Source organism: Rutilus rutilus (assembly GCF_951802725.1).
Source record: "Rutilus rutilus genome assembly, chromosome: 2".
Classification (NCBI taxonomy): Eukaryota; Metazoa; Chordata; class Actinopteri; order Cypriniformes; family Leuciscidae; genus Rutilus; species Rutilus rutilus.
In genome coordinates, this window is record NC_140210.1 from 45,114,093 (window position 1) to 45,141,988 (window position 27,896).

A 27,896-nucleotide genomic window follows, 5' to 3' on the forward strand; every position below is an offset into this window, starting at 1 on the left:
GGAGTGCACTGCATGATGGGAAATGTTCACCAGAAAACATCTGTAAAGAGTTTCCCATCTTTTGGGGTTTTTTCTTTTCTTTTTTTCTCCCAGTTCTTTTTTTTTTTGTGTGTGTGTGTGTCATTGTTTATTCTGTCTCCTGGAGGATTTTGCACATTGTAAAGACATACAGAAGAACTGCTTACATAGTTAACTGTGGCTTCGGACTGTGTACAGTCAAACTATGGATCATGTAAAAATTGTTATGGGAAAATTCCTATGGAAAACTCATACAGATGAATGATATCTCTAAAGAGCCTGTACCGAGGTCAATCGCGCATGCCTGGGTTCTTTGAAAAAAACAAACTAGTGTGTAAATTTTCTTTAAGTGTACACAAGAAATTAAAATAATTTAAGAGAAAATGCTGTTTTTGGTGAGAAATCATTGTTTCAGACTTTCATTCATTGGACAAACTGAACACACTTTTATCTTGGAATTTCTTTTATTTAAAAATTTTAAATTCTAAAATAGTGTAATTCATATCAAATTTCCACAAGAAAAAGGTATTAAAATATCACTTTATCACATCATAATGATATTACAAAATGGCTGCAATATATTACATCACATTGCTACTGTATCAAAATAAATATACGGACATACGCATATGTACGTAACCTTTTTGCTGTACATACCATAATACGGAAAAACCGACTTTAATATTTCCTGATGCAAGTACAAAAAGTATAAAACGCCTGTCGAATTATGACCCAACCAGAACCTCCATAATGTGATCCAGTTCGTTCAGGTCAAGTTTGAACGTCTGATTAGACGGAAGAGCCGATTGGCTCGTCCCGCCGTTTCCGTAACCAGCGAGCGTCTTAACGAGGTCGTCCGTTACCATGGAAACGCTCAGGGATGAACTGCACGGGGTGCTGTCGAACAGGAAGTTGTCTATTTCTGTGAACAGGAAATCGTCCAATGAGAAGTCAGCGAGGCATGAGGGGGCGTGGCTAGATGTGAATGGGGCGGAGTCAGAGAGTGAAATAGAGGAGTCCACAATGCTGTGCATTTCAGAGAGATCTGGATCTCTCAGTTCTCCTGAATTATCCGAGTCAGTGCCACTGGTAATGTCCGGCACGTCCTGGTCGGATGTGGAGAATAAAGCAGTTATTCCCACTGTCGGACACAGAGCTTCGATTTCAGCCAGTGCTGTGCTGAAACTGTCCTTCATAACAGGAGATGAGGGAGTCTGCGGTCTGGAAACACACTCCTCTCCTCTCAGCTCGTCCTGGATGTGCCGGAGTGTGTTCGTGATGAGCACCCTGCGGGCCAGGTCCGGCTCCCCGTGTCCCGGCCGGGTGTGCAGCTTCAGTAAGGAGAGGTTGAGCACCGTCTGCCGCTGGAACCAGTAGCAGGTGTGCGACGCCTCCATCTTCATCACACCGTCCTCTTCCTCCTGCTCCAGCTTACGCTTCACGCCTTTATCCAACATGAAGCGTTTATCTAAGAGAGAAACACACAGTGATGAAGCAAAGTGCATCAAAAACATTGATTCATATTTTAATTAATATATATATTTATGATTTATGGTTATACAGTGGTCAACATTTGAAGTGGATCAAAAAAGCTAAAAGTTGTCCTAAGACAAGAACGGGTATTGTCCAAAATTCATGTATAACTTTGATGAAAGGTTTTGATCCACTTGTAGAAATATTTTTATTTTATTTCAAAAACTTTATTTCAAATCTATAGTAACGTTTTTCTTAAAGTAATGAGGAAAAATTTAATAAAATTAACCGAATTAATAAATTAATGAACAACATTAAATAAAATGCCAATATTTACTAAAATTACTAACATTTTGGTTTTAAAGTAAAATGTTTTATTTAAAAAGCAACACAAATAAATGTAATAAAATGAACAGATTTTGTGTTAGTTATTAAACATTTTGATATTAATATCTTAATAACTTTAATGTAATAAAATACCAAAATTTACTAAAATGTGAATTTTTTGTTTTTAATGTTTTCTATAGTAAAATATTTGACTTATGTAAAAAGCAACACAAATAAATGTAATAAAATTAAAAAATTTAGTTAAAATGAACAGATTCTGTGTTAGTTATTATTAATATCTTCGTACATTTCATGAATAAAATTTAATGTATCAAAATGGCAATGTGTATTGAAAAATCATTTATTTTAAAATGTATATTTTATTTTTATTGAAATGTTTTCTATAGTAACATTGAATTAAAAATAAAATAAAAGTAAATAATAATAAAATTAAATGTGAAATAAATAAATAATATCTTAATTATTCAATTTAATTGAGTGTAGCTATGACAATGACAGTATTTATTTTATTTTAAAAAGTATTTTTTATATTTTAAACATTTCCTATAGCAACATTTTACATATTTTATTAATAAAATAATTATAAATGAACTGAATTATTTGTTCAAATACAGTAGCATACACATATATGCATATCGCAGCGTAGGCCTACATATTGAACATTTTGGTCACAAATCAATTTTTGTTTCTTAGATGAAAACAAATGAGAAAAATAGGATTGCTCTTTACAGAATAGCCAAACACAGCGTACTTTCCTCTTACTCAACATCCATCGCAGAAAACCTCCTGATACACACATGACTCTTCTCAGCCTGGACTCGGAGGTTTACTGTAAATCAGAGCTCTTGCTTTAAAGTCGCGTCACTTCCTCACAGCAGCTGAGTGGCTGGTAGTTATGGTGAAAAGTTTGAGCCCAAACTAGTCACACTCAGTCAGCCCGCGTTCTAAAAGCGTTTAGAATTCTAGAATTCTAAATCCAAACGTTTATGTTTGAATCTCGTTCGTTCTTTATTGCGAGTGACGACATAATCGTGTACACGTGATGTCATAGCCTAATATAAGAAGTTGACAGTATGTGCAGGAACGTGAATCTACTTCGCGTCTGGTAAAAGCGTGGATATTCACGCGAATGCATTATTTCACAGCAAACCTGGAAGTTGAAGTTGTTTAACTGATGACAGTGAAGTGAACCCGTGACATTTAGCGCTGCACGCCCACATTATATCAGCTCAAAGTGAAACCTCAGCTGGCGCAGTGAAATGAAAGCTTGTCTTTTACATTTTCAAGTAAACCGACAAGTAATGAGAATACAACAGGCCCATCTGAAACGTGATTGACGGCATGATTAACCCACCGAGACCATCGCTAACTCCAGTGCATTCTGCACAACGGCTCGAGTTTCAGTGATTCAGGAGCTTTAAATAATCCTACTGTTTTACTACTGCTTTCAAGACAATCCAAAACTAGTTAGACCTTCAATACATTACAACTCCGAAAATAAATAACATACCGTACAGTCATATAAAACACAAGTTTTGACCTTTAAATCCGAGCATTTACCCTTGTTCTACTTTTTTTTTCTTTTAAGAAAAATGTTTGACCTTTAAATCGAACCATTTACATTTGCTCTCATTTTTTTCCTATTTTTTTTTTTAAAGAAAATGACCTTTACGATTAACTATGTTTTGAGCGCTTCATGAGACTCGCGAGTGAACTGAACTGGTTCGTGTGAACTCACCACACGCAGGTCAAGCGAGGACTTCCAGCTGCTCATCGGACTAGTGTAAACCCTTCACTCTTTCAGTCGCGTGCGTCCGCTTCGGCTCGCGCGATCGTGTTCGGCGTTATAACGCGAAGCTCGTGAAGTCACTCGTTCCGACCGACGCGGGGACGAGTCTATTCCGCCTCCGAGAAACCCGCGAGCGGAGTCTTCACGAGTGACGTAAGCCTCGCAGATGTCGACTGATGAATGAGTCGTTCATCCGAATCGGTTCTTTTGAATGATTCAGTCCACCCGACTCAAGAAACGCTTTTGCTGCTCGAAGGGATGCGCTAATAAATTATATAGTTTATTAGCCTAGTACAGGTATTTTACAATTGACAAGCAAGATAAATCCTTTATAAAAAAAAATTAAATACCCTTACGAAAATTAGTAACCATGTCCCCTCCAGTTTTATTACAAATACCATGGTTAAACTATGGTTAGTGTAGCACAACCATGGTTAATTTGTGGATACCATGGTTTAAATAGCATATAGCAAATGCAATAATGTTTTTGTTTTATTTGTAGTAAAACCATAATTTTCTTAAGGGAAAGTAGCATTAGCTAGTAGCTACTAATAATGTCAACACTATACGGCTATTTGGAGTTGATTTTCACCTGGAGTGTCTTACCTATGCATTACATAAAAAAAACATGCCAGTTTTATAAAGTCTGGACCCCATTTCTGAACTATTTGGAAACTCATCTTCGCCCTATATATTACATATAATATTGTATAACATGTATAACTCTCTGGACAGTAAATCTTGGTCCTCTTCTGCATCTTTTTGAAATATGTTATTGTTTTGTTTTCATTCTCTAATCTGTTTTTATTATGGTGTAGTCCTGTTTAATACACAAATCTAAGATATTGGTGTTCCTTTATTTTATTTTATTTTATTTTATTGTAGTTATTTATTTGTGATGTCTTGTTATATTTGTATTATAATCAAAATTCAGTAAACATAATTATATATAAAAATAATAATAATGTCAACACTAATGATTTTCCTATAAAACAAGAAAATAAACTTAAAAATTTAAGTTTAAAAAATTAAAAAATTAAACGCGAGTTGTTTTTGTTGTTTTTTTACCTAACGTGATCGCGTAAATGATCGTGATCATTGAAATGAATCGCTCGAGCGAATCGATTCACAGAAATGAATCAGACGACTTAGCAAAGCTACAGATGTCTGCCCCCCACCCCCCTCCCTCCCTCATTCCTGTCTGCATATGTCAATGAACGTGACCTCGCTCTCCGCGCTCCCGTGGAAAAGCCGCAAATATGCGAAGTATTCACGACACGAGCACTTCAGAAAAGAATCGAGCTAAATATAGCTATTTCGTATTGTAACTCAAGTTTATGTGCACTTTCTCATAGACAGCAGAAACTAGAGATCAAACAGAGAAGTTTCAGAAAACATTCTCAACTATTCTCGGATTTGCCAGTTTATGAAAGTCTGCAATCAGTATGAGATCTCAATTCAGACATTTCTCAAATTATATGCTTTTTCAACTTTTTAGGAGCCACACCCCCCAAATATGATCTTCATCATCATGCGAGGGACCCCAACACCCCTTCCAAAAAATGTAAAAGGCTGCTATATACTTTTGTGTGTAAATGTCCATGTGTTAATACTGTGTAAATGTCATATTTTAAATGTGTAATATTATTTTTTATTATTAATAATATTAAATAAATATTTTATTATTATTTATTTTTTTACTGTTGTATCTGACAGTGAATATTTAAATTTTAAGCATACATTTTAAGTCTCATAAACTATGAAAGACCCAAATTTGTCAAATATCAGCAGTGTTATAACCAGGGTGACTCTCGGTTTACGTCGATGTGAACACGAGTCTCGACTCTTTGTGTGTCAGAATGTTCAGGCATATTTCCACCTGATGACGAATGGTCCTGGAGGTCGTCTTCTCCTTCATTCGGTTCATGTTCTCCAGATGGCCTGAACAAGAGGAAGATAAAGCAGCTGACACCTCAGTCACCACATCAGACACACACAACCTTCATCTTCAGATCAACATTTCAGAGTGCTTCTGATATCCTGGGATGCTTGCAGAAAAAGACCCCAGATTTACTGTACACTGAATGAGAGCAGCAGATGATGGCCAAGAATAAAGCACACTATCATTGTTTGCACGATCATTTGATGATTAACTAACTATATCATCCGTGTTTGAATGCAAACAGTCTGTCGTTCCTCACACTGTTGTTCCTCCTCCAGCTGTCACACACACACACACACACACACACACACACACACACACACGCCTCCCGCCGTCAGACCCACGACCCTCTGTCTCCCAGCAACACACAACCAAACAAAGGATCTGGATCGGCATTGTCCTTGACCCTGACCTCTGACCCCTGAGGCCCGGCGAGGACAGATGGAGTGTGTGTGGAGGCGTGCAGATGTCCCAGTTCAGGCATGTAAGCGTGCCGCTTCACTTTCATTGAGGGATTTTACCGCAGTTTCTTAGCGGTGTCTCACTACTGTAACGTGTGTGTGTGTGTTCTGTTTTACCTGCTTTGTTCATTTCCTTGATTGTTAACTAGCTTCTCACACCTGTTTCCCTTCATGATTACATTCCTCATGTATTTAAGCCCTGACTTTCATTCTTCTCCTTTGTCCGCCAATGAATATGTTAACGCTGTTTCTCCTGAGTTTTCTTGTTCTTGTTTTCGTCATATTCTCTTGAGTTTTGCCTACTATGTTTTCTGACTTCTTTTTTTAATGCATTTTGTTTGTAAGAAAAGACCATGAAAATACTTACTGAACTTGGGAGTTGTTGGGCTTGGTAATTTATTTTTATTTTTTTAAATGAGTATCTTCTGCTCACCAAGGCTGCATTTATTTGATCTAAAATATATTAAAAAGTACCATAATATTGTGAAATATTATTACAATTTAAAATAACTTTTCTATTATAATAGAGCTGCACGATTAATCATTAATATAAGATCTCGATTCAAACACCCACGTGATCTTATTCCTAAATGGCAACGCCCTTATGAAAAATAACCATCGTTTTACTACAAAAAAACAACAAAAAAACATGGTTATTGCCCACTAAGCAAAATGATGTCCGAAAGACGTCTTTTCAATGTCTTTGTTACAAAAATCGGACGTTGAAATGACGTCCACTGAGGAGCCAGAATGAAAGTTTTTATGATGTCTTTTTTTGACGTGTTCTGCACGTCCGATATAGACGTTCATCGAACCTTCGTACAAGGTTAAAAACTAGTTCAAATGTGGCCATTGTGGACATATTTCAACATCATTTATGGTCTCATTTAGACATAATTACTTTGACTATTGCTGTCAGATGATCTTAGTGAGAATTAACAGAGGTTTAGATGTTGATATTTGTTTAATTTGAAGTGTCACCATTGTGGTGATCAGTGTTTGCTTTAGTTGGGCTCTTGGTCCCCTTTCTTTATACTTTAACTTTTCTTTGACTGCTGTAACAGTATGTTTGTGTAACACAATTGTTGTGGCAGAGAAAACCTAGAAAAAGCTCAATGTTGATGATATCATCACAAAATGGGCCTTTAATATTGTGTTTAAAATTTTGTGTTTATATTTGGCATTCATAACCACCAACCTTGTGGAACTGCATTATTGGTGCCAAAAGCATTAAAATGATCACTTATTTGAAGGTGGATAAAAAGCATGTGCACATGTTTTGAGCAAATGTATCATATAGTCACACAAAGACATCAAGATTTTGGATATGAATCACAACAACGGTGACAATCAAAACAAAAAAGCTTGGGAATTAAGGATGAGTTTTGTACTACGAAAGCTACCCATCATGCATTGCAGCATGAAGCTTTTTTTTTTTAAATTGTCACCATTGTTGTGAATCATATGCACAATCTTGATGTCTGTGTGTGACTATATGATACATTTACTCAAAACATCATGCTGTTGAGCACATGCTATTTATACATCTTCAAATAAGTGATCATTTTAATGCTTTTGGCACCAATAATGCAGTTCCACAAGGTTGGTGGTTATGAATGCCAGATATAAACATAAAACTTTAAACAATATTAGATGCCCATTTTGTGATGATTATCTCATCATCAACATTGAGCTGATAACACCTCAAACTTTTTCTAGGCTTTCTCTGCCACAACAATTGTGTTACACAAACACACTGTTACAGCAGTCAAAGGAAAGTTACAGTATAAAGAAAGGGGACCAAGAGCCCAACTAAAGCAAACACTGATCACCACAATGGTGACACTTCAAATTAAACAAATATCAACATCTAAACCTCTGTTAATTCTCACTAAGATCATCTGACAGCAATAGTCAAAGTAATTATGTCTAAATGAGACCATAAATGATGTTGAAATATGTCCACAATGCCCACATATGAACTAGTTTTAACCTTGTACGAAGGTTCGATGAACGTCTATATCGGACGTCCAGAACACGTCAAAAAAAGACGTCATAAAAACTTTCATTCTGGCTCCTCAGTGGACGACATTTCAACGTCCGATTTTTGTAACAAAGACATTGAAAAGACGTCTTTCGGACATCATTTTGCTTAGTGGGTGTAGTTAAATCGTGATAACCACAAATTTACCACGGTTTTCTACACTAACCATAGTTTAACAATGGTATTTGTAGTAAAACTGTGGTTATACAAACGGTAATCAATCCGACAAAAAACACATGGTTACTACACTTTTACTATAACAAAATCATGGTTAATTTTCATAAAGGTGTTTCGCCTGTGTAGATCACAGTGACTATCCAGATCTGCGTTGGCACTGATCCAGAGAGAGCCGTTATCATGTATTGAACAGCTTTTCAGCAACACGATATCATTATTTCTCTCATAAAAAAAAGTTTGTAGTTCAGATATAAACACTGATGTCTATGAGAGCGATCAAAATAGAGTGAATCGCCTTCTGATCGAAACTTGATGCATCAAATAACGATTGTATCAATTACATCGTTACACCAGTAGGTGGCGACAAGTGACCATTACAAAAACAGCTGCAGAAAATAACATTTTGTCAGAGCCTCTGGTCAATTACACGTTATTGTGTTTAGTTGTCTATTCAGAATAGTGGGAGAATCATGATCTTTATTAAATCGTGTGATTCTTAATTCATCCAGAATTGTGCAGCTCTATAATGTAATATACTGTAAAATGTAATTTACGCCGGTGATCAAAGCTGAATTAAGTTTCATTCTCACCAAGGCTGCATTTATTTGATTAAAAATACAAAAAATCTGTAATATTACGAAATATTATTACAATTTAAAATAAGTGTTTTCTATGTGAATATTTGTTAAAATGTAATTTATTCCTGTGATCCAAGCATCATCACTCCAGTCTTCAGGGTCACATGATCCTTCAGAAATCACTCTAATATGATAAATTGCTGCTCAAGAAACATTTATGATTATCAGTGTTGAAAACAGTTGTGCTGCTTCATATGTGTGTGGAAACAGTGATACTTTTATTCAGGATTCATTGATGAATATAAATTAATTCATTGTAACATTATAAATGTCTTTTCTGTTATTTTTGATCAATTTAATGCATCCTTTCTGAATAAAAGTATTAATTTCTTTTGAAGAAATAATCTCATTGACCCTAAGCTTTAGAAACGGTAGCGTCTGTCAGATCTGACTAATAAGATCATGTGATGCTCACCACTAGGATCACGTGACTGGCTCGTTTGGTTTATGATGAAACACATGAAACATTCCAGTTAAAACCATTTTTATTAAACTTTTCCTTCATAGTTTATTTAAACATTGTGTGACATAAAAGAAAATAGAAATAGAGGAGAAAAAGACCATATTTCCCCCCCGAAAACAGAAAAAATTACATGAGCAAGTTGCTTTAACTATTGTGATGTCATTTCCTGTTTATCAGTCACTCGCACTCATACATAAATCTGCATCTCTATTACAGTGACGCTGCTGTTGTGCTGTCAGTAAACAAATGTTGAGTCCAATATACAGGATATACATAATATACGTGTGTGTGTGTGTGTGTGTAAGCGTCAAAACTGATGAAGAGACGGAACCAATTCATAACATTGACGTTTAAACTACGAGGATATGGTTCTTGTTTTCCAAAGTATTGTTACACAGAATTGCACAGGATGATAATGCTGTTAGAATCGCGGCAAACGACAAACACACAATGACGATGCGTTTGAACAAGCGTCGCGCTCAGACGACCGGTATCTTGAAATGATGAAGATCACAAATAAAAAATAAAATACAAAAAAAAAAAAATCAGGGAAAAAACCAACGGTCCACCAAAAGCAGAGAGAAGGCAGCGGTTGAAGGAGAGGTCGCCGGGGCAACCACACCGGGAGCCATAGTAACGGAACCCACTGATCAGAGGTCAGCTATGACATCACAGTCCACGGCTTCCTCCAGAGTCCCCGAGAGGAAGGTCAAGGCCAGATCGAGGTGTGTTTCCTCTGAGCGCGCAGGAGACTCTCGGATGCTTGAGGAAATGAGCGCAGGGAGTTTGAGATGTTCCTCCAGCAGAAGACGGGACGCTCGCTGGGTTTAGGAGACGTGTTTGTCTGGTCATGCAGCGATGTGCATGCGGCATTCAGTGTCAGGCGGTTTCATCTGATCCTTTCTTACTCTGTTTCTCATTGATATTCTCACACACACACACAGTCTCACACACACAGTCTCACACACACACAGTCACTCGCACACACAGTCACTCACAGTCTCTCTCTCTCACACACACACACACACACACACACACAGTCTCACACACACAGTCTCACACACACAGTCTCACACACACAGTCTCACACACACACACACACACACACACACACACACACACACACACACACACACACACACACACACACACACACACACACACACACACACACACACACACACACACACACACACACACACACACACACACACACACACACACAGTCTCTCTCTCTCTCACACACACACACACACACACTCAGTCTCTCTCATACACACACACAACCAGAGTCTCTCTCTCTTTCTCTCTGCCTCACACACTCTCACTCTGTCTCTCTCTCTCATACACTCTCTCTCTCTGTCGTAACTCTCTCTCTCTCTCTCTCTCTCACACACACACTCTCTCTCTCTCACACTCACTCATACACACACACTCTCTCTCTCTCTCTCTCTCTCTGTGGCAACTCAGCTGTGTGGTGTAACGTTACTGTGGTCTTGTGTTTGAGCGGTCTGGTTCTCAGCAGCACCCTCCGCTGGAGGCCTTGACCGGCGTGCTCTGGATCTTGACGTTGGATTTGTCGGGTCCTCCAGCCGTGGCCCCGGGGCCCATCCTCTTCTTGATCTCCGCTGCCATGGTCATGAAGGCCTGCTCCACGTTACTGGAGCTCTTCGCACTCGTCTCCAGGAACGGGATGCCGAGGGAGTCCGCAAACTCCTGAACGGGACAACAACAGATTGATCTACAGCTTTAATATTGTCTAGAATATATTATACATTTAAGTATTCCAATTTAATACACTATATATATATATATATATATTTTTTTTTTTTTTACTGTAAATTTAAAACATCATTAATAAATGTTATGCCGTTTTCTGTATTACATTTATATTTATATTTACTTCACATTACAAATTGAAATGAGTGTAGAATCAACAAAAGAAATATAATATTTTAAATTGTAACTATTTATTCATTATTTAATAATTAATAGTGATTAAATAATTTCAATTTGCAATCAGGAAAGATTTATAATGAATAAATGAATAAATAATTATCAATACATTTTTTTTTTATAATTAACACCCATTTAAATGATTAATCAGCCAGTCTTTTTGGCTGCAACCAGGAAAAGTAAAAAACAACATTATTTATAAATGATTAACTAATCAATATTAAATACAAATTCAATAGTTAATTTTTGAAATTGATAATCAGCCAGTCTTTTGGGCTGCAAACAGGAAAAGTTTGAAATAAAATGCATTATCCATAAACTATTATTTATTTAGTAATGACTGATCATGTAAATACCTGTTCAGTATTGAAATTATTAATAAGCCAGTTTTTCTGCTTTCAACCAGGAAAGTTAAAAAAAGATATATATTGATTTTTAAATGATTATTTATTTAATAACTAATAAGAAGTCAATGTAAATAAGTGTTAGTTGTGTAAATTATTAATCCGGCGGTTTCCCGGGTTGCTCTGCTAACGGTCGTATAGTGTTGATTAAAGTGTGTATAGTGTTGATTAAAGTGTGTATAGTGTTGATTATAGTGTGTATAGTGTTGATTATAGTGTGTATAGTGTGTATAGTGCTGGTTATAGTGTGTATGGTGTGTATAGTGTTGATTATAGTGTGTATAGTGCTGGTTATAGTGTGTATAGTGCTGGTTATAGTGTGTATGGTGTGTGTAGTGTTGGTTATAGTGTGTATAGTGCTGGTTATAGTGTGTATAGTGTTGATTATAGTGTGTGTAGTGTTGATTATAGTGTGTATAGTGCTGGTTATAGTGTGTATAGTGCTGGTTATAGTGTGTATGGTGTGTGTAGTGCTGGTTATAGTGTGTATAGTGATGGTTATAGTGTGTATAGTGATGGTTATAGTGTGTATAGTGCTGGTTATAGTGTGTATAGTGATGGTTATAGTGTGTATAGTGATGGTTATAGTGTGTATAGTGTTGATTATAGTGTGTATAGTGCTGGTTATAGTGTGTGTAGTGCTGGTTATAGTGTGTATGGTGTGTGTAGTGCTGGTTATAGTGTGTATAGTGATGGTTATAGTGTGTATAGTGATGGTTATAGTGTGTATAGTGATGGTTATAGTGTGTATAGTGCTGGTTATAGTGTGTATAGTGCTGGTTATAGTGTGTATAGCGATGGTTATAGTGTGTATAGTGATGGTTATAGTGTGTATAGTGTTGATTATAGTGTGTATAGTGCTGGTTATAGTGTGTGTAGTGCTGGTTATAGTGTGTATGGTGTGTGTAGTGCTGGTTATAGTGTGTATAGTGATGGTTATAGTGTGTATAGTGCTGGTTATAGTGTGTATAGTGTTGATTATAGTGTGTGTAGTGTTGATTATAGTGTTGATTATAGTGTGTATAGTGCTGGTTATAGTGTGTATAGTGCTGGTTATAGTGTGTATGGTGTGTGTAGTGCTGGTTATAGTGTGTATAGTGATGGTTATAGTGTGTATAGTGATGGTTATAGTGTGTATAGTGCTGGTTATAGTGTGTATAGTGCTGGTTATAGTGTGTGTAGTGCTGGTTATAGTGTGTGTAGTGCTGGTTATAGTGTGTATGGTGTGTGTAGTGCTGGTTATAGTGTGTGTAGTGCTGGTTATAGTGTGTATAGTGCTGGTTATAGTGTGTATAGTGCTGGTTATAGTGTGTGTAGTGCTGGTTATAGTGTGTATGGTGTGTGTAGTGCTGGTTATAGTGTGTATAGTGATGGTTATAGTGTGTATAGTGCTGGTTATAGTGTGTATAGTGATGGTTATAGTGTGTATAGTGTTGATTATAGTGTGTGTAGTGTTGATTATAGTGTTGATTATAGTGTGTATAGTGCTGGTTATAGTGTGTATAGTGCTGGTTATAGTGTGTATGGTGTGTGTAGTGCTGGTTATAGTGTGTATAGTGATGGTTATAGTGTGTATAGTGATGGTTATAGTGTGTATAGTGATGGTTATAGTGTGTATAGTGATGGTTATAGTGTGTATAGTGCTGGTTATAGTGTGTATAGTGATGGTTATAGTGTGTATAGTGATGGTTATAGTGTGTATAGTGCTGGTTATAGTGTGTATGGTGTGTGTAGTGCTGGTTATAGTGTGTATAGTGCTGTGACTCTGCTGGGGACCCTGTACCTTCGCTGCGGTGTATTCCACAAGTTTCTTAGTGGTCAGATCACACTTGTTCCCCACCAGGAGCTTGTTGACGTTTTCACTGGCGTAGCGATCGATCTCCTGAAGCCACTGTTTGACGTTATTGAAGGACTCCTGAGGAAACACATGCCATTATAACAGCACTCACACACACACACACACACACACACACACACAGGAATGCTTCAGAAACACTCACACATACAGGAACGCTTCAGAAACACACACAGAAACGCTCACACACACAGAAACACACACAGAAACGCTCATACTCAAGGACTGTTTGGTCACCTGATCCGTGACGTCGTAAACGACGATGATCCCGTGAGCTCCTCTGTAGTAGCTGGATGTGATGGTGCGGAATCGCTCCTGACCTGCGGTGTCCCACTGTTAACACAACAAACACACACACACTCATATCAAGCAGCACAACTGTGTTCAACACTGATAATGATCAGAAATCCTCATATTAGAGTGATTTCTGAATGATCATTACAGTTCAGTTTAACAATTTATTCACATAGAAAACTCAAATTTCAAATTATACTAATATTTCACTGTTTTGACTGTATTTCTGATCAAATAAATGCAGAAGAGATTCTTACGAAACCATTAGAACATCTCAAGCTCGTGTGATTAACGAGTCTTCCGGCAGCGCTGAAACTCAAACGTGTGTCAGTGTGAGGTGCATGCTGGGAATGTGACGTGTGCTTGCGTTGCGTTACGAACGCATGAAGTCGAGCTTGTGTGACGAGAGGCGGAGAGTGTGTGTGTGTGAGCCGTGAAAGTGAGCTCTTACGATCTGTAGTTTGATGGTCTTCCCGTCCAGTTCTATCGTCCGGATCTTGAAGTCCACCCCGATCGTGCTGATGTAGCTCTCCGTGTACGTGTCGTCCTGAGGAGAGTCACGGCACCTTTAATTATACAGCACTTCAAACAATACAGATTCAGCTTCAAAGCAGCTTTACAGAGATAACAGCTAAATAATAGTTTGTTTCTAGAAGAAAATAGCGTCACAGTCCAGCTTAAGTGAGTTCAGTGATGGTTCATTTTTGTTGTAGAAAAGTTATTCATTTAGTTCATTCATATATATATATATATATATATATAGCTGCTCTGGAGAAAACCGTGATGTCATCGTCCAGCTCATAATAGTGTCAATGCAGGCAGATCAATAATATTGTTGAATATTAAATGAAATGTTAAATTCAAAAGAAGAGCACACTCAACAACACAACTCAAGGTTTCTCTCACACCAGTTTTTTCCATTCAAAGTTGCGAAATTAAAATGGAATATCACATAAAACATGTGATAATAAAGCAGCGTTTCCATCTCGTGTTCAAGAGAACAAAAATCATCACTTCCTGGGAAACTGGCACACAATATCTGTAATAAACATTAGGGATGCGCAATATATCGGCCACCATATCGCTATCAGCAGATGTGTTCATTTATAATGTTATCGTTATCAGCCTGATAAGAAAATTAGGATAATTAATTAATGGATTTTATACCATGGTCTGGGTGAATACTCGATTCTGATTGGCTGCAGGGTGTCCATTAAAAAGTGATAGAGGACACCTAGTAAAGGAGTTCTGGTTAAACTGACTGTTTACCGCTCGAAATTAATAAATAAATGCGCTGGCTACATCAGCTGTGAGTAACCATAGCAACAGGCAGTAAACTGAAGGGTTCTACGAGCTGAGCGGACTATAAATATCTCCGGTTGCTAAATAAACCATCAGGCGTAACCAGGGAAACCCAGTTATTGTTTGTAAAAACTTTCGATTTTGATTGTAAAACTAATTAAAATATAAACTAATGTTTTAAAAATGTGTTATTTGGCAAGTGACCATGGTATAGGCGGGTTAATGCCCTTCGAGGTGTCCACTGTCAGGTATATATGGACTTCCGCTGCGCGTCGGACGGTTCACGCCTCGCCGTCCTCCATTAATACTTGACAACGGACACCTCGTTGGGCATTAACCCTTACATGTCCTTCAGCTGAGACACTTCAGACGCGCACTGTTCAACATGATGGTTTTAAATTGCTTGAAATATGATTGGAATCACTTCAAAAAAGGAAAACACAGTAAAGTGCAACATGTGCAGCGCAAGTCTGGCATATCGGCTGCTGAAGATTATAAGGCTCTCAAAATGTACAGAAAAATTTGGATTTAGATTTATCTGCCAATATTAGGGCTGCACGATATGAGGAAAAGTTGCGATGTGCGATAACATTGTTTAATATTGCGATGACGATATGACTTGCGATAAATATTCAAATGTGAATGTTAGCTATACTGTTGCCATGTCTTAGTGCTTTAATGGGTTCTTTGCGTGATAGGTCAAACGTTTACCTGCCTGGTTCAGATTACACGATTTTAGCGCGATTTTGGCACGATCCGTTTGACGTAGGGTGTCGTGGGGATTCGTAAACGACAACGGGCGTTGGGACGCAAGATTCGATCGCGTCATCTCGTATAGTGTGTCATAGTGGGCGACAACCTACGTCGTGTCTGCGATGCTTCACGACATAAAGATTATCATGCTACATTTTTTAAGTCCTCCACGACGGGTTCCATCAAGAGTGAGTGAGTATGTGAGCGAGAGTGTGTGTGCGCCAGTGTGTGTGTGTGCGAGTGTGTGTGTGTGTGTGTGTGTGTGTGAGCGAGGGACAGTGAGTGTGTGTGTGTGTGTGTGTGTGTGTGTGCGTGCGAGTGAGCGCAAGTGAGTGAGTGAGCAAGGGACTCAGTGTGTGTGTGTGTGTGTGTGTGTGTGTGTGTGTGTGTGTGTGTGTGTGTGCGCGCGAGTGAGTGAGCGAGGGACAGTGAGTGTGTGTGTGTGTGTGTGTGCGTGCGAGTGAGCGAGGGACAGTGAGTGTGTGTGTGTGTGCGAGTGAGCGAGTGTGTGTGCGAGTGAGTGAGCAAGGGACTCAGTGTGTGTGTGAGCGTGTGTGTGTGTGCGCGAGTGAGTGAGCGAGGGACAGTGAGAGTGTGTGTGTGCGTGCGTGCGAGTGTGTGCGAGTGAGCGAGCAAGGGACTCAGTGTGTGTGTGTGTGTGTGAGCGTGTGTGTGTGTGTGCGTGCGAGTGAATGTGTGCGTGTAACGGCACGCGATGACTGGTCGGAAACCAACGTGTAATCTGACATGTTTCTTGTCCACGAGTCACGACACGACAAGATTTTAGGAGTCAAAATCGTGTAATCTGACACCGTGACTATCATAACAGACACAAAAATCTTGTAATCACCAGGCATTATTCATCGTGTCAGGCTGTCGGTTGCGATGTGTTCATCGCGCGAGTTCATATCGCGATGACGATGAAAATTCGATGTATCGTTCAGCCCTAGCCAATATATCGGTTATCGGCTGTCAAATATAAAGAATTATTGGTTACCGGTATCGGACAAAATGTTCAAATCGTTCCATCCCTTATAAAAAAGGAAGTTGCTGCAATCGTGAAAGAAACTGTGGCTCTTTTAATACACTCTGTCGTTCAGATGCTGGTGTCTGTGAACAATCATGCGAGGCGCTTCTGGAGGAACTAAACCAAATTTGACTCGGGCATTTCAGAGCCATCAAACCAACGTCTGAGATGCTGTGATGCGATTGGTCCGCTGGTTAGTCCAGTCATCCAATCGCAGCCTCTTCTGAGGCAAAGTCACGTGAGTTTGTTGAGCATCGAGGGATTAATTCAGCGAATGTGTTTCCATCGCAGCTCGTGTCTGATTATCGGATACAATTTAAAAAATATATTTTTTCTATAACCAATTTTTTACTTTATGCGCATCTAGGAGTTTCCATCCTAAAATGCGCATAAACATAGGTGGGTGGAAACACAGCTATTGAATAGATTTGAAAAGATAAACCAGGTAAACTGGAAGTGCCGCCCCTCCCGGCCCAGTCAGGCCGAAGACATGCACCCTTCACCTTTACCATGAAGCTCTTTGACAGTCAAATCACCGGTGCAATAAGAGCCACTATCTGTGTGTGTGTGTGTGTGTGTGTGTGTGTGTGTGAGCAGTATCTCGATGGCAGGCTAATAACTCACAGCGAAACGCAGCAGAAGGCAGGACTTCCCGACGCCCGAGTCTCCGATCAGCAGGAGTTTGAACAGGTAATCGCTGAGAGAGAGAGAGAGAGAGACAGAGAGAAGATTATAACATCTATCAGTAATCACTTCTGGTCAGTTGTCATGTGTGACGTGGAACTGGGAGTTATGTTACGCAACACGTGTGTGTGTGTGTGTGTCATGTCTCAACGTTACACATGAGCGAAATGAATCTGACGAGGGAAATGATGGAGATAAAAGGAGGAACACCTCATCTCTACTCCCAAATAATCCCAAGAAAACTGTGCGGAAATAACGTCATGAAGCAAAACTTCTCCTGATTTCGATGTGAATTATGATCCGGACAGGTTTCCAGATTCACATTCTTCATTATCATTGTATTACCATCACTTTACCATGGTAAATCCACAGACTTTGACAGAGTGGTGTGGCAACAGGTGATTTAATTACCCATCAGCCCCTGAAACAAAACTCAACATGTCACACTGTCAGTAAGTTCAGGCCCAGGATCACATTTCAACATCACAGTCCCTGATCCACTTCCTGACAGCAGTTTGATCAGCCCGAGGATGATTTATTTCATTATTAACATGATCTGACGTGTCATTGCGTAGATAATTTCTTCAGTTTCATTCTTTACTTATCGGTTTCATAACGACGTGGCACTCGAGTGTGTCGGAAACAACCCGACAGTTATGTTATACATCCTTATTACAAGTATTACTACTCATAACTAGCCATAAACATATTTATTTATAATAATATGTTTTAAACCAAATCGAAACGGCTCCCGGTTGTTTGATCTGCTTGAACAAGAAGAGCATTAGTTGTGATACAAAACAAATTAATCCTGAAATATAAAGTCAGCATTTAGTTCACTTTAATATTTTGTTTAGTTAACATTGCCATGGTTTCTGTGAATGTTAATAAAGCAGGTGACGAGTGCGCGTTCATGTGTTTGATGTGTCATCAGCGCTTTTTTTTTTTTTTCTTCACACAAACTTACTATTCAGGATTCATGATGGACAACACACGGAAACTCCCGCTTTATCTGCCGTTTTCTTCCCCGCGACGAGTGCAGTTAATGTTCGAGACTCGTTTGCCGGTGATATCCGTTATTGTTCGGTGTTAAAAGCGGTTTTAAGGAGAGAAACGAGCGGAACCGGGATCCGGACACAGAAAAATGGCCCCTCGACAGTGAAGCTGGAATAACTAGAGTCGACGAACGGTCACTTTCGCTGCACGACCCGCCAAAATAAAAGTCCTGACAAATCAACCGCTTGCTTATTATTATATATATTTGTATATATAAATAACATTTTGAAAATATAATGATTCATTATTTACATTTTATATTTCCGGAAATATTTTTGGCGAAAATATTTGATTATTCATGGCATATTATGGATTAATGTTTTTGGAGAGACCTTTATTCTGTCAGAAAACGCAAAAAGTTTATTTAAAGGCCCACTGAAGTGCCTTACTACAAATGTGTTGATATAATTTCCTCTGAAACAGGAAGACAGACATGTCGAACAGCCCCACCCCCTTTTATTTTATTTTATTAGCCAATAGCGTTTAGTTTATATCACAGCTCAGAGCCATTGAGTTCGATAAAGCCGCAGTTTCCTCCTGATCTCTAACCGTTTCTCCTTCTAATCTCCTCCATGTTGCTTTAAAATACAGCATTCTGTGTTGAATTCACATTATAGTCTGATAAGTTTTCTAGTCTGCGGCGACTCGATCATATGATCCGCTCTGTGTATCGTGTCTCTGGACCGGAGCTGCGGCGGTTCGATGACACTAATGTGAAACCAGACTTCATTCGCCTCTACATAAAGCATATTTACACTGTCTGAATCATTCCCTATCCCATATACAGTGCACTACTTGCCATTCATCATGTAGAAAATAACAAATGTGTGAACAAGTGACCGATTTCAGCAGCAGCTCCAGCGTCTAATGTAGGGGGGCGGGGCTTTAGATTCTATAGAGCATTTGATTGGACAGAAAATCTTATGAGAAGCTGAAGTGCAGAGTGATGTCATCAAAATCGTTGATCCATATTTGGCGGAAGTGAGAGTATGTAAGTTTTGAACGCTTATATCTTCTAAATGTGAATTTTGTCATTGGTTTTGAAGCACACTAGCTTATAAATAACAGTACATATTCATGCTAAAAGCCAAAAACCTTCAAACATTTTTCAAAAAACAAAATGTGTTTAGCTTTCAAAGGTTTTTGGTTGAGCTGACCAGTATCTGCGTGCAAAATAAGACACTGTTTCTCACGCAACAATTTCCGGCCAAATTTTGAATATTTAATATTTAATTGAATATTTGAATATTTAAATATTCATGAGCGAAGCCCCCTGATTATCCTTGTAGAGGTGCATCACTAAACACACAAACTGACGTCTTTGTGAAGCACATCAACAGTTTCATCCTCTAGATGGCGCTACAATCCAGTCAAAAACAATGTAGTCCAGCGACATTGAGTGGGTCTGTCAGTTAAACACAAGAGTCATTATCATTAAATCCCCCTAAACTGTCGGACTAATGAAAGGTGTGAGAGTTGCCGAAGACTGTCTCATAGTGAAGCACATATTCTTTCTCTGGTTTACTTTTGGTGATTTTTCCACTACAATTTAACAATCTTTACCTCATGAAAGAGTCTGAAGTTCAGAGTTAATGCTAATGTATTAATGCTAATGTGTTTAACTCGCCATTTAATTTGGGCAGTTTGGCAGTGGCTGCTGATCTTGACCCGTCTTTGAACTGGTCTGAATGGAGGGGAAAGGCTTTTCCCTTATCCAAACACACACACACAAACACACACACACACACACACACACACACACACACACACACACACACACACACACACACACACACACTGTACAACCCTACAAATGCTATTAATACACCTGACTGCAGACTGCTGAAGAGAGAATGAGTGCTAGGACAGATATGGACAATGTCGATAAAGTGATGGCGTTGTGCTGCGTTTATTGTTCAGATTTTATATATAAAATGCTTGAGGTTAAGTGCTGTTTTCCTGTGTTTGTTTGCACACGTGCCGGTCATTGTTTTGTTTTCCCTGAGCCAGACACACATAAAGCCCCAATCAAGCCCTCAGGCTTCTCATCTGCTCTTCCACTACATGAGCTCAGTGATGATGCTGTGCAAGAACTGAGGGAACAACTCTCTTCATGATCCCAGAAGGACTTCTTAAAGTGACTGTAGTGTGTGTTGCACAGGTGAGCATGTGTGTGTGTTCGAGGAATAACACACTGACGGAATCAGAGCATCTCAAACGGCTTCTGTTGCAGAGCCAGTGTGTGTGTGAGAAAGAGAGAGAGAGAGAGTGTGTGTGTGTGTGTGTGTGTGTGTGTGTGTGACTGACTGTGTGAGAGAGAGAGAGAGAGAGAGAGAGAGAGTGTGTGTGTGTGTGTGTGTGTGTGTGTGTGTGTGAGAGAGAGAGAGAGAGAGAGAGAGAGTGAGTGTGTGTTTTCTGGTGGGGAAATTAGAGGGGTGTGTTTAACATTTCAAGACAAGGAGAGGGACAGTGTGATTGACAGGTGAGGGTGGTGATGTCACAAAGATGCAGTATAAAAGGTAAATGTGGGGCAAAACTGATAATCTGAGCTTATTTGGGGAGTTTTCCAAACACAAGCAGTCACACACTCTTCAGAAGCGGACGCTGATATCGGTAAGAGCTTGACTGGACTTTATAATGCTTTGAGCAAAAGTTAAGATGTAAATGACTGCATTTGTCATTATTTTAACACTTAAAATGCTTTGAAAAGCAACAAAATGTGATATTTCAAATTATAATACTACTTTTTTTATTCTTTTGTAGTAGAATTTGATTGAGAGGGTAAACTATAATTTAAAAAGTTAAAATTAAGCTTAAGATGTTTAGTTTTGAAGCAGAATTCATTGAGACAATGTCAGATAAAACTTAAAATATATAGTTTGTTACAGAATTTGAAAAATTATTAAAAGTATAAATTACATGTAATTTCAACGCAGAAGTTTTTATTTTACAAAAGATGAAAGAACATCACACATATAAGTCCAAATTGAATTAAAATAGCACAATTTGAGAAGAGTAAATTTAAGTTAAATTTAAAAGTTAAAACTAGTTCAAGCAGAATTCATTGAGACAGGATTAAGTTTTAGTTTAAATTAAACTCAAAAGTACAATTTTAGTTTGTTACAGAATTTTATGAGAAAGTGAAAAGTAAAAAAAAAAAGTTACATTTTTATGCAGAAGTTTATAATTTACAAGAGGAAAACTTTTACAATGAAAGAAAAATGCACATAAAAGTTCAAATTGAATTCAATAGCAGAATTAGTTTGAGAAGGGTACATTTAAGTTAAACTAAAAAGTTAAATTGTAGTTTTCACGCAGAATTCATTGAGACAGGATAAAATAGTCATATAAAACTTAAAATAGCAAAGTTAAGATTAAACTCAAAAGTAAAATTATAGTTTGTGACAGAATTTGCTGGGAAAGTGAAAACCAGTAAAAAAAACTAAAAACATAACATTAAAAATTCATTATAAATGTCCCTGCAGAAGAAGGGAGAACGTCTGCGATGGAAGGAAAAACACGCACAAAAAAAAAATCCAAATTGAATTTGAAAGAGCACAATTTGTTTGAGAAAGAAATAAAGAAAAGAGTAGTGAAAGAGTTAAAAGCCGCTGATTTATTCTCTTATAAACTGAGTTGATGGATGAGTTTCACATCACTGCAGGCGTTCAGATGTACATTAACAGTTTCAACACATTACCTTGATCAATGCAAACAATCAGACAAGCTGAATGCAGACAAAAGGTGCAAATTCTTTATTTATTAAACATTTTATGTGTGTAACTATTTACAACAAAGCCCAAGATCTGCCCACAATCATAAGACAAAAAATATATATATATATATATATGTGACAATAAAATAAAATAAAAGTGACCAAAAACAATATCTCAAGATTTCAAACTTTTTGATAAATCTCAATAAGGTCTGTTCAAAATTTGTATTGTCCGTCTGGTGACGCACAGTGAACCTATTTTAAGAGGCTAATGTCAAACAGACACTCATACACACACAATACCCTATAACCTCCCCTTATAAGAGTGACCTTATAAGGTCGTTTTTAGATAGGATGGCTTAACAGACATGGATATATATGTGTGTGTGTGTTTTGTGAAACTTCTTTTCTGTGTGTGAATGGTTTCAATGTTGCATTGCAACTTTCATGTCAAATAAACTCAAACTGTAGATGTGTAGCACTTGGGATGGTTCTTCAGGACAGGTGTGTGTGTGTGTGTGTTTAACTTGTCTTGTCTCGCGCAGACGATGTCCGATCATGAGCTGGTCCTGAAGTGCTGGGGAGCCGTGGAGGCCGATTACACGGGTTACGGGGGGGAGGTTCTGACCCGGTTAGTTCCTGACTCCACACACACACACACACACACACGCACGCACGCACATCTGAACGTGTGTTGTCCCCGGGTCTGGCTAATGTTCTCTCTCTCTTCAGCTTGTTTAAGGAGTACCCGGACACACAGAAGCTCTTCCCGAAGTTCGTGGGCATCTCTCAGGCGGATCTGGCGGGGAACACGGCGGTGGCGGCCCACGGGGCGACCGTCCTGGAGAAACTGGGGCAACTCCTGAAGGCCAAAGGGGATCACGCTGCCCTCCTCAAACCACTGGCCAACACACACGCCAAAACACACAAGATCGCCCTCAACAACTTCAGGGTAACGCAGGACATCTTCACTGACACTGACGGTCTTCATCTGTGGGATCAGTTAGTGAACACTGTCAGCATCCTAACGCAACTAGTAGCTGACCTTATAATATATATATATATATATATTATAGTATTTAAATTTAAATTATAAATAAAAAAAGCTATTTCATTGCAAAAACAGAAAGAAAATGAAACAAAATATTTAATTTTTAATATTATAATATTCAATTATATTTTGGAGCAGAACGTCTTTAGAGAGGTAAAAACTAGCTGAACTAAACCCTCATAAGTGACCGACTGTAAATGCTGATCATTAATTTTATAAAAATAAATTTTGCCATTGACATTAGCATGTTGCCAAGCTAGCATCACCATACCAAACTATAAACACCATACTAAAAATACTCAAACAGCACACATCAGTTCTGGACACAATCCACGATGCTTGAAAACGCAGCCCACTTTCATTTGCCCGCTGACGGATCTGGTGTATTCTTAGAGCCACACACACACACACACACACACCTTCCCTCGGAAAGAGTTTCTCGTGAGATGAAACGCCAACCTTCCTCTCTCTCTCTCTCTCTCTTTCAACTTTCAAACTTTTTGCTAGGCCGAGCTAAACTGGCCTTTATAATACCAGGAAACATAAAACTGAACGAGACACAGGTTTTCAGTTCGGTGAAATCTAGAATTGTAATTGATTTTCGATATTTTAAAGCCATGAATGATCTTGTTTCTTTTCATCACATTTGGTGCAATACGGGGGTTTGTGTGAGATTATTGATGAGCTGCATTTGCATCCCTCTTAAGATAATGTTGTCTTGTCTGTTCTGATTCTACTTTAACAGTGTGTTAATTGACTGGACAATGTTTTAAATTTTGTAATAAATGGATTTTGAAATTCAAATTCTCTCTCTCTCTCTCTCTCTCTCGGTCTCTCTCTACGCTCTCTCTCTCTCTACGCTCTCTCTCTCTCTTGGTCTCTCTCTCTCTCTCTCGGTCTCTCTCTACGCTCTCTCTCTACACTCACTCTCTCTCTCTCTCGGTCTCTCTCTACGCTCTCTCTCTCTCTGTCCCCCCTCTCTCTCTCTCTCTCGGTCTCTCTCTACGCTCTCTCTCTCTCTGTCCCCCCTCTCTCTCTCTCTCTCGGTCTCTCTCTACGCTCTCTCTCTCTCTCTCTGTCCCCCCCCCCCCTCTCTCTCTCTCGGTCTATCTCTCTCTCTCTCTACGCTCTCTCTCTCTGTCTCTCTCTCTGTCTCTCTCTCTCTCTACGCTCTCTCTCTCTGTCTCTCTCTACACTCTCTGTCTCTGTCTCTCTCTCTCTGTCTCTGTCTCTCTCTCTCAGCTGATCACGGAGGTGCTGGTGAAGGTGCTGGGGGAGAAGGCCGGGCTCGACCCCGCGGGCCAGAGCGCGCTCAGGAAGGTCATGGACGTCGTCATCGGTGACATCGACGGCTACTATAAGGAGGTCGGATTCGCCGGTTAAAGAAAACCTCAAGAAAACCGGGCTCGAGGAAGAGCTTGCTAAAAGCACTCAGCTTGTTATTGCCACTAGTTCCTATGCAGCTAATCAGATTAAAACCCATCCAGAGAACAAATCATGTTTAGAGCCCAAACACACAGGCAACTCTATTTGTTATTGTATGTAAATGTGCCTCAGAAAGAACAGAGCCAATCACGTCAGGTTTAGAACGTCACCTGATCCGATGATGTCATCATAACACTAACAGTTGACTATATAATAATAATAATAATTCATTACATTTATATAGCGCTTTCCTTGGCACTCAAAGCGCTTTACATACTTTAGGTGTGTTAGGGTCTCAGGAGGAGCCTGAAACGATCTAAATTGTGAGTGATTGCACATTATACCAAAATAATAATAATTTTGGGGAAAAAAATTATAATTGAAAATGGAATTTTATTCCAGTGACGCTTCTCTTATTTCTAAAGGCCATATGGATCATAAACATGCAACTATTTTGTTTCTCTACACTTGCTTTGTCTTACTACTCTTAACCTGCATAATAAATCATATTCAAGACTTCGCTTTTGTAATGCGACACTTATCAATAAACATTGCTTTTACCTGCTGAAAAACTGATTCATGTCTTTATTTGTCATTTATGCATTAAAAACAGTTTTCACACTATTTTTGAATTATTATATCTGCCTTTCCAGACAGCAACACAGTGTCGGCCCAGATCCGGTACAGTACATGTGGATAACACGCGTGCCGGATGTGGGCCGGATCTGGGCCGACACTGCGTTGCTGTCTGGGATGTGATTAAAGTCGGGCTGTTTAATGGTTAATGAGCATCATAAGGATTATGCGCATGTGTTTATGGTGTGTTTGACAGGTGCTTTATTCTAATCTGGTGTGTCAGTCACATGATCGGGGTCTGGAATGGGATTTGTTGATGACATTGTGACCCCTACACTTTGTTAAGGGCATGTGCTAAATCTCAGCCTTTTGTTTTTCTGTTGACCAGTCTTTCTTAGTAATCTTTATCCTCAGAAAAGCGTGGGTCAATCTGTAACCGTGCTCAAACTCACACGCTCACGGTCGCTCACAGTTTTCCATTGCTCACATGTCTCGTTCCTGGACTTTTGTGGACGTGACTGAAGTCACAGAGCTTTCCTGTGGGAGATTACGCTAGCTTTTACTTCACCGCTGAGCCGAGAGACGTGTAATGAGCATGTGTGAAGCTCTCCCCGCGGGTTTGACTCGTTGTCACACTAAACGTGACAACAGTCACTCTCTCACACACACACATATGACGGTTACACTTTATTTTAAGGTGTCATTGTTACAGTGTAATTATATATTTAAGCACTGAGTAATATTAATTAACTACATGAACTTACTATAGGGTTAGGGTTTGGTTGAGGGTTAGTTGCATGTAATTATGCATAATTTACTGTTATTACTATGGTAAGTACAAGTAACACATGTAACAAGGACACTAAAGTGTTACTGATATGACTAACATATAAAGTGCATCAGTTTGAGCTCTAATATCTCAGTTATTTCTCAGTTGATATCTCAGATGCATAGCAATGAGTTTGAAGGGAGACGTTGCCGGAAGTGTAGTAGCTCTATACTCATGTATGTCTATTATTGACTCATTTGTTTATTTCTCAATAGAAATGAAGACACAATTTGAGACAAAGTTGCTAGTTGAGTGTAAGTCCCCCGAGCAACTCGTGAGCATGAAGAGTTTGAGCTCTGATCGCCGGTTTGATGCCTCTCTCCTCCTCAATACCGGCATTGTTCCCAAGGTCCGCTGAAAGGGAGCATCTGGTTTCTAGGACTTTTTGACTATGTGTGTGTGTGTGTGTGTGTGTGTGTTTTGTAAGGAAGCTCAGTGTCATCCTGTATTATCTGCTGTGGGAGGAAGAGGCAGGGCAGGAACGCAGAGGGATCCTGAGCTATCCTGAGAGGCGGATACACGCACACACACACACACACACACACACACACGCACACACTATTGACACCATACTCAAAGCTCACAAAGAACCTGTGATTTGATAATGGCTGCATATGATGTCACAGCCAAACCTGAAAGCTCATAAATTCTCAGTCAAAACAAAGAAATACTGAAATAATATGCAGAACGAGATTTATTTTTGTAGAGTGGGGCTTGATTGTGCAAAACTCACTGTCACAATGCTAGAGTGTTTCTAAGTGGTTACTGTGCAGTTTTTCAGGGGTTCTGGATGGGTTTTTTTTAGCAGTTGTGTTGTCAGGTGTTTTGAGTGGTTTAACGTTTAACATGTTGCTATGTGGTAGTTAGGGTGTTGCTATGCTGTTGCTAAAGTGTTCCAGGTGGTTGCCAGGACAGCTATGCGGTTGCTAGGTGTTCTGAGTGTCAAATTTTTGTATAGAGCATTTTACTATATATCATGACTTTAACCTGTTGTTATGCCCTTGCTATATGGTTGCTAGGGCGTTGCTATGCAGTTTCTAGGTGTTCTAAGTGTTTATCATGCTCCTATGTCATTGCTAGAGTTTTCTGAGTAGGTGATTGGTGCGTTGAATAGTTTAACATTTTAACTTGTTGTGATGTGGTTGCTAGGGTGTTGCTATGTTGTGGCTAAAGTGTTCTAGGTGGTTGCCAGAACAGTGCTATGCGGTTGCTAGGTGCTCTGAATGTCAAGTTTTTTACAAAATATCACAACTTTAACCTGTTGGAATGCCATTGCTATGTGGTTGCTAGGGTGTTGCTATGCAGTTTCTAGGTGTTCTAAGTGTTTTATTATGCTCCAATGTCATTGCTAGAATTTTCTGGGTAGTTGCTTGGTGTGTTGAGTGGTTTTACTTTTAACATGTTGTTGTGTGGTTGCTATGCTGTTGCTAAAGTGTTCCAGGTGGTTGCCAGGACAGCTATGCGGTTGCTAGGTGTTCTGAGATTCAAGTTTTTGTATAGAGCATTTTACTATATATCATGACTTTAACCTGTTGTTATGCCGTTGCTATATGGTTGCTAGGGCGTTGCTATGCAGTTTCTAGGTGTTCTAAGTGTTTATCATGCTCCTATGTCAT

At 38.9% G+C, this 27,896-nt stretch overlaps 3 protein-coding genes across 5 annotated transcripts; 1 reads left to right on the plus strand and 2 right to left on the minus strand.

The window, feature by feature from the left end:
* Nucleotides 1-468: 468 nt before the first annotated feature.
* sertad2a (SERTA domain containing 2a) lies at nucleotides 469-3,782 on the minus strand. 2 transcript variants are annotated; one of them, XM_084402119.1, is made up of 2 exons: nucleotides 3,578-3,782; nucleotides 469-1,486 (listed from the first exon to the last, which is right to left on the minus strand). In XM_084402119.1, the coding sequence occupies exon 2, from the start codon at nucleotides 1,473-1,475 to the stop codon at nucleotides 744-746; it is 732 nt and encodes a 243-aa protein (XP_084258245.1). In that variant the 5' UTR covers nucleotides 1,476-1,486; nucleotides 3,578-3,782; the 3' UTR covers nucleotides 469-743. The 2 variants fall into 2 exon arrangements, with proteins under 2 accessions (XP_084258245.1, XP_084258246.1); XM_084402120.1 differs by lacking the exon at nucleotides 3,578-3,782 and adding an exon at nucleotides 2,591-3,568 and having other exon boundaries at nucleotides 476-1,486.
* Nucleotides 3,783-9,357: 5,575 nt separating this feature from the next.
* Nucleotides 9,358-18,833, minus strand: rab1aa (RAB1A, member RAS oncogene family a). Its single transcript, XM_084402065.1, has 6 exons — nucleotides 18,596-18,833; nucleotides 17,569-17,641; nucleotides 14,314-14,409; nucleotides 13,806-13,901; nucleotides 13,497-13,628; nucleotides 9,358-11,069 (listed from the first exon to the last, which is right to left on the minus strand). The coding sequence occupies exons 1-6, from the start codon at nucleotides 18,607-18,609 to the stop codon at nucleotides 10,872-10,874; spliced, it is 609 nt and encodes a 202-aa protein (XP_084258191.1). The 5' UTR covers nucleotides 18,610-18,833; the 3' UTR covers nucleotides 9,358-10,871.
* Nucleotides 18,834-19,624: 791 nt separating this feature from the next.
* Nucleotides 19,625-25,450, plus strand: mb (myoglobin). 2 transcript variants are annotated; one of them, XM_084394243.1, is made up of 5 exons: nucleotides 19,625-19,675; nucleotides 20,695-20,845; nucleotides 22,945-23,030; nucleotides 23,132-23,351; nucleotides 24,693-25,450. In XM_084394243.1, exons 2-5 carry the CDS (start codon nucleotides 20,798-20,800, stop codon nucleotides 24,831-24,833), a joined length of 495 nt encoding a protein of 164 aa, XP_084250369.1. In that variant the 5' UTR covers nucleotides 19,625-19,675; nucleotides 20,695-20,797; the 3' UTR covers nucleotides 24,834-25,450. The 2 variants fall into 2 exon arrangements, with proteins under 2 accessions (XP_084250369.1, XP_084250368.1); XM_084394242.1 differs by lacking the exons at nucleotides 19,625-19,675; nucleotides 20,695-20,845 and adding an exon at nucleotides 20,922-21,297.
* The last annotated feature ends 2,446 nt before the right edge of the window (nucleotides 25,451-27,896 follow it).

What these genes read in the sequence shown, in the direction of transcription:
- sertad2a (XM_084402119.1), bottom strand. Translation starts at nt 1,475, where the DNA reads ATGTTGGATAAAGGCGTGAAGCGTAAGCTGGAGCAGGAGGAAGAGGAC.
- rab1aa (XM_084402065.1), bottom strand. An exon ending in AGACCATCAAACTACAGATC is followed by an intron (nt 13,902 to 14,313) that starts GTAAGAGCTCAC and finishes TTGTGTTAACAG; the next exon opens with TGGGACACCGCAGGTCAGGA. An exon ending in TTTACGACGTCACGGATCAG is followed by an intron (nt 13,629 to 13,805) that starts GTGACCAAACAG and finishes GTGTTTCCTCAG; the next exon opens with GAGTCCTTCAATAACGTCAA.
- mb (XM_084394242.1), top strand. Translation starts at nt 21,208, where the DNA reads ATGTGGGGCAAAACTGATAATCTGAGCTTATTTGGGGAGTTTTCCAAA. An exon ending in AGAAGCGGACGCTGATATCG is followed by an intron (nt 21,298 to 22,944) that starts GTAAGAGCTTGA and finishes TGTCTCGCGCAG; the next exon opens with ACGATGTCCGATCATGAGCT. An exon ending in GGGGGGGAGGTTCTGACCCG is followed by an intron (nt 23,031 to 23,131) that starts GTTAGTTCCTGA and finishes CTCTCTCTTCAG; the next exon opens with CTTGTTTAAGGAGTACCCGG.